This window comes from Saccopteryx leptura, chromosome 9 (genome assembly GCF_036850995.1).
Source record: "Saccopteryx leptura isolate mSacLep1 chromosome 9, mSacLep1_pri_phased_curated, whole genome shotgun sequence".
Taxonomy (NCBI): domain Eukaryota; kingdom Metazoa; phylum Chordata; class Mammalia; order Chiroptera; family Emballonuridae; genus Saccopteryx; species Saccopteryx leptura.
In genome coordinates this window covers 87,861,898-87,878,578 of record NC_089511.1, presented here as the reverse complement: position 1 = coordinate 87,878,578, position 16,681 = coordinate 87,861,898, and the positions used below count along the sequence as shown (strand labels likewise).

General features: G+C 46.9%; 1 protein-coding gene across 2 annotated transcripts in view; it reads left to right on the top strand.

Moving 5' to 3' along the window:
- The window catches only part of GRID1 (glutamate ionotropic receptor delta type subunit 1), an 840,295-nt gene that overhangs the window by 572,673 nt on the left and 250,941 nt on the right, over window positions 1-16,681 (top strand). For both annotated transcript variants that reach the window (XM_066349531.1, XM_066349530.1), the window contains 2 exons: window positions 11,532-11,693; window positions 13,611-13,730. In XM_066349531.1, coding sequence (XP_066205628.1) covers window positions 11,532-11,693; window positions 13,611-13,730 — 282 coding nt within the window. The remainder of the gene's footprint in view (window positions 1-11,531; window positions 11,694-13,610; window positions 13,731-16,681) is intronic.

Here is a 16,681-nt window from a genome sequence, read left to right as displayed (position 1 = left end):
AAGAGAGGATTAGTGAAATAGAAGACAAGCAACTTGAGGCACAACAGAGAGAAGAAGAAAGAGACTCAAAAATTAAAAAAAATGAGATAGCCCTACAAGAATTATCTGACTCCATCAAAAAGAATAACATAAGAATAATAGGTATATCAGAGGGAGAAGAGAGAGAAAATGGAATGGAGAACATACTCAAACAAATAATAGATGAGAACTTCCCAAGCCTGTGGAAAGAACTAAAGCCTCAAGTTCAAGAAGCAAACAGAACTCCAAGTTTTCTTAACCCCAACAAACCTACTCCAAGGCATATCATAATGAAATTGACACAAACCAACAGCAAAGAAAAAATTCTCAAGGCAGCCAGGGAAAAGAAGAATACAACATATAAAGGAAGGCCCATTAGATTATCATCAGATTTCTCAGCAGAAACACTACAAGCTAGAAGAGAGTGGACCCCAATATTTAAAGTCCTGAAAGAGAGGAACTTTCAGCCACGAATACTATACCCATCAAAGCTATCCTTCAAATATGAAGGAGAAATAAAAACATTCACAGATACAGAAAAGATGAGGGAATTTATCATCAGAAAACCCCCACTCCAGGAATTACTAAAGGGGGTTCTCCAATCAGATACAAAGAACAAAAAAAAACAGAGCCACAAGTAAAAGCTCCAAGAAGAATACAATAAAACCAAATTTAAACTGTGACAACAACAAAAAGAAAGAGGGGGAGAAGATGGAGATTAACAGTAGCAAAGGACGATGGAGTGCAAAAGTACTCACAAAATAGTTCGCTACAATGAACAGGGTAGGGACCCTTTTCATTATTCAAAGGTAACCACCATTGAAAAAACCACCACAGAAGCACATGAGATAAAAAAGATAGCAACAGTGGAAAGATGTATGGAATACAACCAAATAAAAACAAAAGATAGAAAAACAAAAGAGAAGGATCAAACAAGACACAAAACTAACAGAAAGCAAGATATAAAATGGCAATAGGGAACTCACAAGTATCAATAATTACACTAAATGTAAACGGATTAAACTCACCAATAAAAAGGCACAGAGTAGCAGAATGGATTAAAAAAGAAAATCCAACTGTATGCTGCCTACAGGAAACTCATCTAAGTAACAAGGATAAAAACAAATTCAAAGTGAAAGGCTGGAAAACAATACTCCAAGCAAATAACATCCAAAAAAAAGCAGGTGTAGCAATACTCATATCGGATAATGCTGACTACAAGACAGGAAAAGTACTCAGAGACAAAAATGGCCATTTCATAATGGCTAAGGGGACACTGAATCAAGAAGACATAACAATTCTTAATATATATGCACCAAACCAAGGAGCACCAAAATATATAAGACAGCTACTTATTGATCTTAAAACAAAAACTGACAAAAATACAATCATACTTGGAGACCTCAATACACCGCTGACGGCTCTAGATCGGTCATCCAAACAGAGAATCAACAAAGACATAGTGGCCTTAAACAAAACACTAGAGCACCTGGATATGATAGACATCTACAGGACATTTCATCCCAAAGTGACTGAGTATACATTTTTCTCCAGTGTACATGGATCATTCTCAAGAATTGACCATATGTTGGGCCACAAAAACAACATCAGCAAATTCAGAAAAATTGAAGTTGTACCAAGCATATTTTCTGATCATAAAGCCTTGAAACTAGAATTCAACTGCAAAAAAGAGGAAAAAAATCCCACAAAAATGTGGAAACTAAACAACATACTTTTAAAAAATGAATGGGTCAAAGAAGAAATAAGTGCAGAGATCAAAAGATATCTACAGACTAATGAAAATGACAATACGACATATCAGAATCTATGGGATGCAGCAAAAGCAGTGATAAGAGGGAAGTTCATATCACTTCAGGCATATATGAACAAACAAGAGAGAGCCCAAGTGAACCACTTAACTTCCCACCTTAAGGAACTAGAAAAAGAAGAACAAAGACAACCCAAAACCAGCCGAAGAAAGGAGATAATAAAAATCAGAGCAGAAATAAATGAATTAGAGAACAGAAAAACTATAGAAAAAATTAATAGAACAAGGAGCTGGTTCTTTGAAAAGATCAACAAAATTGACAAACCCTTGGCAAGACTTACCAAGGAAAAAAGAGAAAGAACTCATATAAACAAAATCCAAAATGAAAGAGGAGAAATCACCACGGACACCGTAGATATACAAAGAATTATTGTAGAATACTATGAAAAACTTTATGCCACTAAATTCAACAACCTAGAAGAAATGGATAAATTCCTAGAAAAATACAACCTTCCTAGACTGAGTCAAGAAGAAGCAGAAAGCCTAAACAGACCTATCAGTAGAGAAGAAATAGAAAAAACCATTAAAAACCTCCCCCAAAATAAAATTCCAGGCCCTGATGGCTATACCAGCGAATTTTATCAAACATTCAAAGAAGACTTGGTTCCTATTCTACTCAAAGTCTTCCAAAAAATTGAAGAAGAAGCAATACTTCCAAACACATTTTACGAAGCCAACATAACCCTCATACCAAAACCAGGCAAGGATGGCACAAAAAAAGAAAACTACAGACCAATATCTCTAATGAATACAGATGCTAAAATACTAAACAAAATACTAGCAAATCGAATACAACAACATATTAAAAAAATAATACATCATGATCAAGTGGGATTCATCCCAGAATCTCAAGGATGGTTCAACATACGTAAAACGGTTAATGTAATACACCATATCAACAAAACAAAGAACAAAAACCACATGATCTTATCAATAGATGCAGAAAAGGCTTTCGATAAAATACAACACAATTTTATGTTTAAGACTCTCAACAAAATGGGTATAGAAGGAAAATATCTCAACATGATAAAGGCCATATATGATAAACCATCAGCTAACATCATATTAAATGGCACTAAACTGAAGGCTTTCCCCCTTAAATCAGGAACAAGACAGGGTTGTCCACTCTCTCCACTCTTATTTAATGTGGTACTAGAGGTTCTAGCCAGAGCAATCAGACAAGACAAAGAAATAAAAGGCATCCATATCGGAAAAGAAGAAGTAAAGGTATCACTTTTTGCAGATGATATGATACTATACATCGAAAACCCCAAAGAATCCACAAAAAGACTACTAGAAACAATAAGCCAATACAGTAAGGTCGCAGGATACAAAATTAACATACAGAAGTCAATAGCCTTTCTATATGCCAACAATGAAACAACTGAGAAGGAACTCAAAAGAATAATCCCCTTCACGATTGCAACAAAAAAAATAAAATACTTAGGAATAAACATAACAAAGAATGTAAAGGACTTATATAATGAAAACTATAAACCATTGTTAAGGGAAATCGAAAAAGATATAATGAGATGGAAGAATATACCTTGTTCTTGGCTAGGAAGAATAAATATAATCAAGATGGCTATATTACCCAAAGCAATATACAAATTTAATGCAATTCCCATCAAACTTCCAATGACATTTTTTAAAGAAATAGAGCAAAAAATCATCAGATTTATATGGAACTATAAAAAACCCCGAATAGCCAAAGCAATCCTAAAGAAAAAGAATGAAGCTGGGGGCATTTCAATACCTGACTTCAAACTCTATTATAGGGCCACGACAATCAAAACAGCATGGTATTGGCAGAAAAATAGACACTCAGACCAATGGAACAGAATAGAAAGTCCAGAAATAAAACCACATATATATAGTCAAATAATTTTTGATAAAGGGGCCAACAACACACAATGGAGAAAAGAAAGCCTCTTCAATAAATGGTGCTGGGAAAACTGGAAAGCCACATGCAAAAGAATGAAACTGGACTACAGTCTCTCCCCCTGTACAAAAATTAACTCAAAATGGATCAAAGATCTAAACATAAGACCTGAAACAATTAAGTACATAGAAGAAGACATAGGTACTCAACTCAGGGACCTGGGTTTTAAAGAGCATTTTATGAATTTGACTCCAATGGCAAGAGAAGTGAAGGCAAAAATTAATGAATGGGACTACATCAGACTAAGAAGTTTTTGCTCAGCAAGAGAAACTGATAACAAAATAAACAGAAAGCCAACTAAATGGGAAATGATTTTTTCAAACGACAGCTCAGATAAGGGCCTAATATCCAAAATATACAAAGAACTCATAAAACTCAACAACAAACAAACAAACAATCCAATAAAAAAATGGGAAGAGGATATGAATAGACACTTCTCCCAGGAAGAAATACAAATGGCCAACAGATATATGAAAAGATGCTCATCTTCTTTAGCTATTAGAGAAATGCAAATCAAAACGGCAATGAGATACCACCTCACACCTGTTCGATTAGCTGTTATTAGCAAGTCAGGTAACAGCAAATGTTGGAGAGGCTGTGGAGAAAAAGGAACCCTCATACACTGTTGGTGGGAATGTAAAGTAGTACAACCATTATGGAAGAAAGTATGGTGGTTCCTCAAAAAACTGAAAATAGAACTACCTTATGACCCAGCAATCCCTCTACTGGGTATATATCCCAAAAACTCAGAAACATTGATACGTAAAGACACATGCAGCCCCATGTTTATTGCAGCATTGTTCACAGTGGCCAGGACATGGAAACAACCAAAAAGCCCATCAATAGACGACTGGATAAAGAAGATGTGACACATATACACTATGGAATACTACTCAGCCATAAGAAATGATGACATCGGAACATTTACAGCAAAATGGTGGGATCTTGATAACATGATACGAAGCGAAATAAGTAAATCAGAAAAAAACAGGAACTGTATTATTCCATACGTAGGTGGGACATAATAGTGAAACTAAGAGACATTTATAAGAGTGTGGTGGTTACGGGGGGGAGGGGGGAATGGGAGAGGGATAGGGGGTGGGGAGGGGCACAAAGAAAACTAGATAGAAGGTGACAGAGGACAATCTGACTTTGGGTGGTGGGTATGCAACATAATTGAACGACAAGATAACCTGGACTTGTTATCTTTGAATATATGTATCCTGATTTATTGATGTCACCCCATTAAAAAAATAAAATTATATAAAAAAAAAAAAAAAGAAAAAAAGAAAATAGCTTGACGTCTTTTTACCTTGGCGTTTTGTTTTTCTCCCCTCTAAGGACAGGTTTAAAACTATACAATATTCATTAATTCCATGAACATCCACTAAGTGCTTATTCAATGCCAGCTAATATGTTAGACGTTTTGCAAATTGTCTCTCTCTCTTTTTTTTTTTTTGATAGAGACAGAGAGAGGGACAGACAGACAGACAGGAAGGGAGAGAGAGAAATGAGGAGCATCAATTCTTTGTTGAGGTACCTTAGTTGTTCATTGATTACTTTCTCATATGCGCCTTGACCAGGGGGCTACAGCAGAGCAAGTGACCCCTTGCTCAAGCTAGCAACCTTGGGCTCAAGTCAACACCTTGGGCTTCAGGCCAACGACCTTTGGGCTCAAGCTAGTGACCATGGGGTCATGTCTTTGATCCCATGCTCAAGCCAGTGACCTCGTGCTCAAGCTGGTGAGCACATGCTCAAGCCTGTGACCTCGGGGTTTCGAACCTGGGTTCTCCTCTTCCCAGTCTGATGCTCTATCTACTGCACTACAACCTCGTCATGCACAAATGTTTTTTTTCTTAATTTTCACAAACTCCAAATAAATTGGGAATGTTAACTCTATTTTGTATAGTGTTCCCATTAAAGAGAATGGCATGTGCAAAGGCCCAGAGGTCCAGGCAAGCAGAGAGTCTTGAGGCAAGAGGTGAGAGATAAGGAGGTCAGTTGGAAAGGAGGGCAGCTGAGGGCAGGGTGAGCCCTTGGGGAGGTGACAGGGCAGGATGGGCATCCGAGGAAAACAGTTTTGTGCAGGGTAGAGGGGCAGGGCCTGAGCCTGGGAGACAGGGGAACCAGTAGTTACCATTTTTCTAGGGACAAATGAAGGTACTTGAACCATGCTGTCATGACAGGAGGTAACCATATAGAGAGGAAGTACAGGCAACAGGTGCAATAGGAGGCAGAGTGCGGAGCATGGTGCGTCCCACAGGGCTGGGCTGCAGCTGCCCCTTGTTCTAGCCACATCCTGCCTGCCTCGCCTCTCTCCTGCACACCTGGGTAGTCTCATTGCAGGATTGGCTGTGCTGCAGGCTCCTGTGGCTGAGCCAGCCCTGCAGTGCCAATGTCAGGCTTTTGACTGCAGTGGACCAAGCTGCTTCCCTTTCAAGAACCTGGTTCAGGGTATTATAGAGACTCCCACTCTGGGTCTTCCTGCATTGGCACCTTTTATGGAACACCTCAGGGACAGAGAAGTGGCCTGTCCCTCACCTCTGGGCATGCAACCATGAAAGACCCTGCTCAGGCCCAGGGGGCTGTGGCAGCTGTGACTGTTGTTGGGGTCTGGAGGGGGCCAGGGACACATGGTCAGGTGAGCAGATTTCAGGCAGAGCTGGGGACACAGTGCCCAGGGCTGATCCTTGCTCATTCTTCTAAGCCACAACCTGCGAAAGTTAGATGCTACCCCTATTTTCCCTTGAAAAGCTTCTGGACCAAGGTGAACTGGGGGAAGAGGTGAGTGGTGTTAGCAGATCTAAGTTCATTATCCCAATATGTCCTGTGCTCTGTGTGCCCCATGTGTGCTGGGCTTCAGCAACTGGACACACCAGGGCAGCTCGCAGCTCACCCACACTGAGGTCAGGAAGGGAAGGCTGCCTGGCTCCTTCATTTCTTCTTCCATTTCTTTGTGTCTCTGTTGCTCCAAAAATGAAAGCTCATGCAAGTTGCTTAGGACAGTGGCACACATTACTGCCTGCAGTTCACAGGGGAGTCAGCTTCGCACGCACCTCTTCAAGGCCCCTGACCCTATTGTATTTTGTTATCAACATAAGTCTAGAACAAGTCTTGACTTGTTCTACCGTGCTCAGCAAATGAATTAAGTAGAGATTTGTTCCACATGTTCAAGTAAGTATTTATTTATTGAGCACATGCTATATCCATGCACTTCTGTCCAGACTGGGCACAGCAGTGAACAAAGCTGGCCCAGGTTGTGATGGAGCCAAAACTGTTGCTCATCTTACCAGGCCACCAGGCTAAGGTGCATGCACAGGAGAGTGAGTCCTGGCCCTGGCCAATTTGCTCAGTGGATAGAGCATCAGCCTGGTGTATGGATCTCCTGGATTCGATCCCTGGACAGGGCACACATGAGAACCGACCCTCTGCTTTTTTCTCCCTGCCCCTTGCAACCAGTAGCTCAGTTGGTTCGAGCATCAGCCCCAGGTGCTGAGGATAGCTCCACTGCTCCAAGCATCAGCCCCACACGGGGTTGCTGGGTGGATCCTGGTCGGGACACATGCAAGTATCTATCTCTCTATCTCTACTCCTCTCACTTAAAAAAATAAAAATAAAAAGAATCCTACAATATGACAGTGAAGGAGGAGCTTCTGTATATCTCCAGGGTGGTAGGCTGACCCAGCTGGGCTCCTTCCAGCTCTGTCCCCACCCAGCATGAGGCCACAGGCTCTCAGGAAAGCCTTGGGCCCCTCTCCTGGTTCTGATTCTTGTATGCCTCTGATGTGACTCCCTCTGGCGGCTCTGACCTGGTTCCAGGTCCTTTGCTTTGCGTGCGGGTCCTTCTGCCACACCCTTGGCCTCAACACTTTGTCCTCTCCCTTGCTTCTCAAGTCCATCCTCACCTAAGTAGCTCTTTTTGGTTCCTTGGTTTTTGTGCTGTAGTGTTTCTAGGCCAGCCAGAGCCCCGGGCTCCCACTGTAGAGGTTGAGGGTTTCAGCAGTGGCAGGCTCTGCTCTGCTCATCTGTGCTTTGCAAAGGAGCTCTGTGCTGTGTCTCACCGGATGTAAAGGGAAAAGGCCAGGCTTCCTTCAGGGCAGCCCCTTGATCCGGCCCTGTTCCTTGTAGCTGGAGGTCCTCAAGACCAACAATGAGGAGTGTCCATGCAGCTGGCAGGCTCTCTCCTTCCACGTTGCTCCTGTTGGTTCAGGGGCACAGCATGGCCAAACTCGGGAACTAGTCTCCACCCACCCCCTGAGCAAGGGCTTCTCCTACATTTGTCAGGACCTGGAGGGAAGGAATCTCAGAGGCTATCTTTCTACTCTCTGTTCTTGATCTTTCCCCCAAAGGCCCCTTCTCTGGGCAACCAGACTGTAAGGTAGCACCCCTTCTTTGCATGCCCACCAGTGAGCCCAGCAGACCACCTAAGTGAGGACACTTAGGTTGGGGAGCAGGGGAAGAGCCACAGACCAAGGCGGAGTGTCGGCTTCTGTCTGAAGCAGGGGCTTCCTGAGACAGTGCTGGTGGAGGAGAGCAAAGCAGCTCCGCCTGGGAGTAAGAAGACATTTCAAGTAGGCTACAAATGAGAAGCAAGTTGTTGTTTGAACAAAGGAGGTTCCCTCCCAAGTCACAGCTGGAGGCAGAAAATCTTTTATTTCTGCTATTTTTTATATTTTTTCTTTGTATGAAACAAGACCAATGTGTGCTTTCTTATCAGGAGATCCATCTTCCCTTCCATCTATCCATCCATCCACCTACCAATCCATTCACCCACCCACCCTTCCATCCAGCCACCCACCCTTCCATCCAACCACTGTTCTATCCATCCAACCACACTTCAACCTACCCACCCACTCTTCCACTCATCCACCCATCTACCCATCCATCCACTCATTCATCAATCCATCCATCTCCCCATCTCCTTCTCTTTCCCCCTATACCCACTCACCCACCACACACACATCCATTTATCCATCCATCCATCCATCCATCCATCCATCTCTTCACCCTTCATCTATTCATCAAAATACATTAAGCATCAGTCATGTGTCTTGAAGATTACATAATCTATACTCATTGGGTCTATAACTTCTATACAACATCATTGTGGTTAACTTTTTTGCAGACCAGCAGTAATCCGCAGATTGGCAGTTGAAAAACACTGCCTTAATTCATTGTGAATTGAAATGCTGGCAGGAAGAAGGGAAATCCCACTGGATGCTAGTCTGGGCCACAGCTGGGGTGGTGCTGCCCATGTATGTGTGAGTACATAAGAGATATAGATGTGAGTCAGAGTATCCACACCTTGGCTGAATAGCGTCTGCTCTGAGAGGGTGACCAGGTGATCCATGAATGTGTTGAGAAGTCTTCACATCATCAAGGACTCTCAGCTTTGAGTTAGCCTTTCAGAAAAAAGTAAAAAAAGAAAACCAAGCTAACTCTTAAGTGGCTTATGTTATCTTATAAAATACCTCCATTGTTGCTTTGTGTTCCAGAAGGGAGGTAGATATGTCAAAAAAATCTTTTTGCAGTGGTAGGGGCTCTTGCGAGCTGTTGGTCAGGGTGGGGATGACAAGAACAATCTATGAGTTAGTCTTTCTCCCTGAAGAAATGCTCTCCAGGCTGGAGGGGTGGGGGACACGGTTCTGTTCCGGCGTTCCCTGTCGGGCAGAGGATGGATCCCAGGGGGTGGGGATAGTGTCTCTCTGCTGCGAGATGAGCACCGATGTACTGTAGGGCCCTGAGAAAGGTCACCAGGTGTCGACACCCCTGCTTTCCTTGACCAGAGGCTCTTCTGTCAGTCAGCAGTAACCAGTCATCCCAGGCACCCTCCTGCCACCAGGGAGACATCTGTTCATCCTCCCTCTGCTTCTTACTCCTCCAGCATGGAGGGGCTCCGGGAACACGCCTCCGTGGCACCCACCCTGTGCCTGCTGCAGGTACGCAGGTCGAAAGCAGAGAGGACAGGGCTCTGCAGCAACGGTCAGGGCAAAGGGACACCACAGAGGCAGGCAGCTCTGCTTGAGCTTAGCATGGGTTTCTGGGCAGGCAGGATGTAGCAGTGTTCTCGATATCCTGCACCAGCCCCTGTGGCCCCCTTTGGTTTCAGTTGCAGAGCACCATTCCCACCACACGAGCTCACTGGGCTCTATTTTGGGGATAACTAGTCTATCTGAATATTGAAATTGCAAGCTGGGAACAAGACATAGCAGTGTTGGGAGTGTGTGAGGGGAATTCTGGGGACCGGTAGGGGGTATGGTTGGGAGGCTGCAGCAGTTCTTCTTGGAGCCCAAGGACCTTACTTGATCTTCCCAGGAGTCCTGTGAGGCCAACATAGTCTTCTATTTATACCTGGTGATTTTGTTTTCCTGAAATATTTTTAGCAGACACCTTGCTGTTTAGATGTGCTGAGAATCATCCCTTTGACCCACTTTGGCTGATGGTTGTTTGTGCTACATCCACTGTGACGGGTCACATACCTGACCCAGGGTGGATATCACCTCCTCCCCACCCTTCCTCTTCCTGTCTTCCTCTATGACACCTCTTGGGAAGAGAGAACAGGGCTGCCCTCCTCCCCACGAGGGCTCTGGCTGGGCCGCCGAGAAGGCAGGTGTTGGCGTTCGGGGTCACCCAGGTGAGGGCTGTGACTCCTGGTCGGGAGAGAGCCAGGCAGGCCTGCCACCCCTGGATCCTGCCATGTGCTGCTGCTCTTTCCGCTGTCACTGCAGCTTCTCCCACGAAGTTGTGCTCTCAGGAGCTCTGGCACAGGCTGCATGTCCTCGAGTGCCCACCTGTCCTGTGGACAGCTAAGCAGAGGGCAAGTTCTCAGATGCACATGGCTGCAGATGCCAACTGCACCCCCTGGCTGGCAGCAATGCCACTGCAGAGCAGGCTCTGTGGTGTCTGGAATCCCGATCACCTCAAGCTGCCACAGTGTCACTCGGGCCACCACCCACCCTAGGCCCAGCCAGGGACCTGAGCTCTCTTCCTAAGGCATGGATATGACTGCTGGGCATAGGTCCTCCAATGGAGTCCTTCTCCCTAATGTCACCTATGTCGTTATTCCTTAGCATGGACAGCGAGGCTCAGCGTGGCTCAGTCCCTGCCTCCCTCTTGACCCTATTGCCTCCCTCCTCTGCCCATTGTTGCTGCTGACACCTCAACTAGGCTGAGTCCAGCCCACTGTTTGTTTTTGTGAATCAAGTTTTATTGACAATCCTTTGTTTATGTATCCTCTACAGCTGCTTTATGCAAGGTCGAGCCTAAAATCTTTACTTTTGGTCTTTCATGGGAAATTCTGGCAGACCCTGCCCAACCTGGCCCTACTCCTTTGCACAGTCATGCTTTTGCACAGTCCTGAGCCCTCCCCATGGAACTCTCCACCTTGTATCCTCCTGAGCTGCCTAGCCCACCCTTGCCTCCCTCCGGTGTTACCTGAGCAGGGTGTTCCGCTCCAGTCTTGCGCAGAGCTGACGTGCAAGACTCACTCCCAACACGGCCACTCTGGTTCTCCTGCTGATGTTCAGATCCGTCCCCATAACTCTAGTTCCTGAAGCAGGGCTAGGCCTTACTGAGCTCACCTCCTGCCTGGGTTTTGAATGCACTCCTAGAAGTCAGAGGATGGCTGCAGAAGTGTCGGATACCACTTCTTAGTGTTAGCATCCTGGGTGAAGCCGGCCCTCCACTGGCTCCGCCCCTTGCTGGCAGTGTGCCAATGGAAAGCTTCCCTGCCTTTCTCTGCAGATCTCCAACCTCTACCTGTATGACAGTGTCCTGATGCTGGCCAACGCCTTCCACAGGAAGCTGGAGGACCGAAAGTGGCACAGCATGGCTAGCCTCAACTGCATCCGCAAGTCCACCAAGCCATGGAATGGAGGGAGGTCCATGCTGGACACCATCAAAAAGGTGTGTGTGGGGGGCACCCTGTGGGTAGAGGTCAAAGACAGGCCCCTCGTGGCACCCCTTCTCAGCCCTGCCTCCTTCAGCAGGTGGCCCCAAATGGGGCTTTCTGTGTGGCAGCTCAGGCAGCCCCCGCCGAGGCCACTCTCCTTGCCGCTCCCTCTGTCCCTGTGTGTGAGGGGGCATGAGGTGAGCTCGGGTTCATGGCTGTGTGCTGGGCCTGTTGTCTCTGTTCTCATATAAGAAGAATGGACTTCAGAGAGGCTAAGAAACTTGCCCAAGATTGCACGTACAGTAGTCCCCCCTTACCCATAGTTTAACTTTCAGCAGTTTCAGTTACCTGTGGTCCACCATGGTCAGAAAGTATTAGCTGGAAAATTTCAGAAATAAATAATTCGTAAGTTTTTCATTGCCAGCATTCCGAGTACCTGCTTCACCTTGTTCCGTGGGCATGGTGCCCTCTCATATCACCAGGAGAGGGTGTGTGCAGGACAGTAAGACACTTTTGGGGAGAGAGACCACGTTTCTGTAACTTTTATTGCAGTATATTGTTAAAATTGTTCTATTTTGTCGGTTATTGTTATTAATTTCTTACAGTGATTATAGATTAAAGTTTATCATAGACATGTATGTATAGGAAAAACATAATATATATGTAGTGTTTGGTGCTATCTGTGGTTTCAGGCGCCCGCGGGGGACTTAGAACTGATCCCAGGCAGGGAAAGGGGTACGGCTGTACGTGAAAAAATGGAAGCAGCTGCCAGGCTCAGGTCTGCAGCTGCCCATTCTGCCTCGGTTGGCAGTAGACGTGCTGATCCGCCAAGACCTGAGCCTGTGTGTGTATGTGTGTGTGCATGTGCGCACATATGTGCATGTGTGTGTGGGTGTGTTCACCTGGGTATGTGTGCAGGTGTGTGCATGTGCAGGCATTCTGCACTTGCGTCCCATGATGTGCTGAAGTGTGACACCAGGTTAGAAGGCTGGATTTGAAGTGAATTGGTAATCCACAGAAGATTTGTTAGAGTGAATTGGCTTTTAAAGGCTTCAAAACAGCATTTAAGGAAATCTACGCTGCTGGGGGTTTTAGTCACAGTGAATTCTGTGGGTTTCAGGAGTAGCGAAGACATCCTGGTGTTGGTTGCAGTCCATCGTAGCCCAGGGCTAACTGTCTCTGGGACTCCCCCAGGTCAGTCTGTGGGGGACTAAGGCTGGAGGATACCACTTCCTCAGGCTAGAGGAAGAAGGGGGCTGATCATAGAGGAGCTCAGCCGCTGTGCCACCTGCTCCTGGCAGAGCCTGCTGAGCCACTGGAGCATACACACCCACCACACCCAGTCTGTGCCAGTCACTGTCCTTGTGTACAGCTTCTCCGTCAGTCCTACAAGAAATGTGACGTGGGCCTAATTAACCAAGGCTAATGCTGGGAGGTGGGAGGTGACTTTGTCTGAGGTGGCCCAGGTGGCCAAGCCAGGACTACAGCTGAGACTGGCCTCCAGTCTCGTGCTTGCTGCCTTGCTTGTTGACCTTGATGTCCCCCTTGGCTCAAGCTAAGGTGAGCCCCTGGGGCAGATTGCAAGGGTAGACTCTAAGTTCCAGGGCGGAGGAGACAAAAACAGCCCCTCTTTCACCTCATGGCTAGCACAGTGCGTGGGACACAGTAGGTCTTCTAGTCATATTGACTGCGTGACTGACAGGTGCACACCTTGGGCTCTCCCTGGAGGCCGTGGCCTGGGAAGTGCTGACCCTGCTCCAAGACCTGGGACTGCCATGCTGCTTTCTCACTCCCGCGTGCCCATCGCTTCCCCCGACCTTGGTTGCTCACTTCCCGGTGACCATTTCTTTTTCCTTCCTCGCCTTGGGGTCCCATCCCCGACACCGTCCATGTCTGCCTTACCCTCCAACGGCTTTTCCTTCTCTCTGTAGGGCCACATCACCGGCCTTACCGGGGTAATGGAGTTTCGGGAGGACAGCTCAAATCCCTACGTACAGTTTGAAATCCTCGGCACAACCTACAGTGAGACCTTTGGCAAAGACATGCGTAAGGTAAGCCTCAGGGTGCCCAGCTGCGCCTGTGCCTGCTGTGGTGGCACAGGTGCTAATCGGCACAGGAGCCCCCTCCAGCCCCGTCTCTGCGGATGTTTTCTTCCATGCTGGTGTTCATGGGGCAGGACGGTAGAAAACTCAGAGAGTGCCAAACAGAAAGTGCCCAAGCGCCACTAGTTCAGCCTGTGAGCACATCAGGGGCCTGGAGGGCCAGCCGTGTGGTCCTGGGTGATGCTAGAAGGGGCAATGTGTTTTCCCAGAGCAGCTGAAATCAACCCAACAGCAGGACCAGGTGTGACTGCAGCTCAGGCAGGAGCCAGAGGTAAAAACCAGAGTGTTCTCCAGATCCACAAGTGAGGCTGTCTACGGCGGGAACATGGGGCAGGAGGAGGGCACAAGGCAGGGAGTGCTGGAGCCCACTGGCCATAGAAGTGGGAGACACGTGGCTTTATAACCCAGGGTGGGCTCGGCTGTCATGTGGTACTCATGCAAGTGGCAGGCCTGGGGGGCTTTCCAGTGATACCTTCCTTCTCTTACGGGGAATTTTCAGGATTGAGGGCTGGGAGCTGACCATTACTCAGAGCTGGAATTCTCAAAGTTAAGCCACAGATGGAAGCACTCGTGATGTGAATGGGCCACAGGCGCAGTCTAATCAGGGTAGCATTAAAGCCTTAGTTGATTGACATGCACTAAGGCACAGATTCACACAGGTGTCACATGCACATATTAGGAGCCACACACATGCACATGCGGAAGTCACAGACACATACACACAAGAGTCACACATATGCACACACAGGCATCACACACACACAGAGGAGTCACACATGTGCACACACAGGCATCACATGCACACACAGGAGTCACACATGTGCAAACACATGCAATAGTCACACATGCATTTCTATACACTTGAGAAAAAGATGTCTCTACTAATGATAGTGCCCAGGAGACAGAGCATAGTGAGTGCTCAGCAGGGCAGGGTGAACCCTTGGCAGAGAGCCCTCCTGCCTGTCTTATATCACTGACTGGCGACAGTGGAGGGACAAAAGAGGCTACATGATGTTGGGGGACTGAGAATCTAGGTGAAGGGTTCCTGGCCTGTGCTCCCTGAGGACCAGGAGGAAGACTACATGTGTGAAATCGTGGAGGGTGTGATAGCTGGTGGGCATTGAGGGGTGGCTACCAGTTAGAACAAGGGAGGAAGGCTGAGGGTCCATGTGTGATGTGGCAGTGAGGGACTTTCAGACCATCCTGTGACAGAAGGTGGAGTCACAGGTTGGTCATAAAAGTAAGAGAAGGTTCAATAACTTGTTACATGCAACAGTGACACACCGGGTTTGGTGACATTTCAGAGCTCAGAGGTTTGTTGTGGCATTGGAGGAGGGGTGGACGGCTGTGGTGTGACATTCTGGTAGGCCAGGGTGTGACTTGCAGTATCAGGGGTATCAGGAACGTCAGTTAGGGATACTCAAAGCTGTGAGGCTGGGTGGAGGGCTGGGGACGGGTGGTCAGCATTGGTCTGGGACATTCATGACCGCAGTAGATATTGTCCTGTGTTGGGATTCCCACCTGGTCATGGGGAACCAAGACGGGGAGCCATGTTGGTCACTTTGCTATGAAAGGAACTTGCCACCCGAGGTTACCTGCAGAAGTGACCGTTCCTGCCTGCCACCGCACTGGCCTTCATAGCTCTGCGTTCCCTGGGGTTCATGATGGAAAGGCTCAGTCTGCTGGCTCCTCTGCTCCCCCACCCCTTGTTCCAACTCAGCTTTGGCACCTAGGTCCTCATAGCAGTGGGAACATAGGCTGTGGGTGTCTCTGCCTCTGCTTGGGCCACTGATGGGGGGCATGCTGGCCACTCCAGGGGCAAGAGAAAGCAGAAGGCCTTGTCCTCCACTTCCTGCTTCAGGTGTCTGGGCCTTTTGTGTTGCCACAGCAACCCTCCTCCAATACCCTGAAGCCAATGGGAGCTGGAATCTCTCCGTATAAGGAGCTTCTGAGCAGGAAGCCTGAATATAATTGAGTTGAAAAAGAAGCTGATATTCAAGTGGGCTTTATTTTAAAATGTATCCTTTTGTCATTTTAAAATCTGCCCTTAATAACTGCATGTCCCAGTTGTTATCTGTCTGCCTAGCAGCTTATTGCTGTTAAGGAGTTGTCTGGCAAGCAGGAACGAGGCTTACCACGGAAAACGTTTGTTATCGGACCCTGCCTGTGTTAAAGCTGGGACTGAGGTTTCAGGATGAGCTGAGGAGAGGGGCCGGGGGCGGTGAGTGGTTCATGGCTACAGTTCATTATTTCAATGCAGGGCTGAGCTGGGGTTCTCCTTGGAAGATGGGGCTATGAGGGGTAAGGCTGGAAAATTGGGATGGCATAAACAAAGTTGGGGTGGGCAGTGGATTTGAAGGTACCGTTAGGGTCCTGAGGCCCATGAAAGTAGTGCAAAGACCTGTCAGCCCATGGAGGCAGGGGCAGCGGAGGGGCCCCTCACTTCATCTCAATGCGGTCCTGCCCAGTGCGGAGCTGTCAGAGGAGCCGCTGGACTGGTTGCTAGATGCTGTCATGTTGGAGCAGGGTCAGGGGATCCCTGCAAAGATGACATATATCTGGATATATGTATATATCCAAGTATGTAATTTGTCTATCTTCTATGAGTGTCTATCAGTGTGTCTCTTACATACGTATGCTAATTTAAAAACAACTATAGCAGACAGGCACACACAGACACAATGATTCAAACCAAGTATTTTCTTTAAGATTTAAACCAAGAGTACTCATTTAAATTAGGGAGCAAGTGGATATCTTTTCACAGTAAATACTCTGGAGGGAAATCTCAGGGAGGGTGAGTCACCCGGATGCTTTTGCTTAAGTGGCACCGAGAGAGAGATGCTGATTAGTCAGCCCCTTCAGAGGATGGAAGGGGTGGGTGATCACCTCTCACTGCAGGG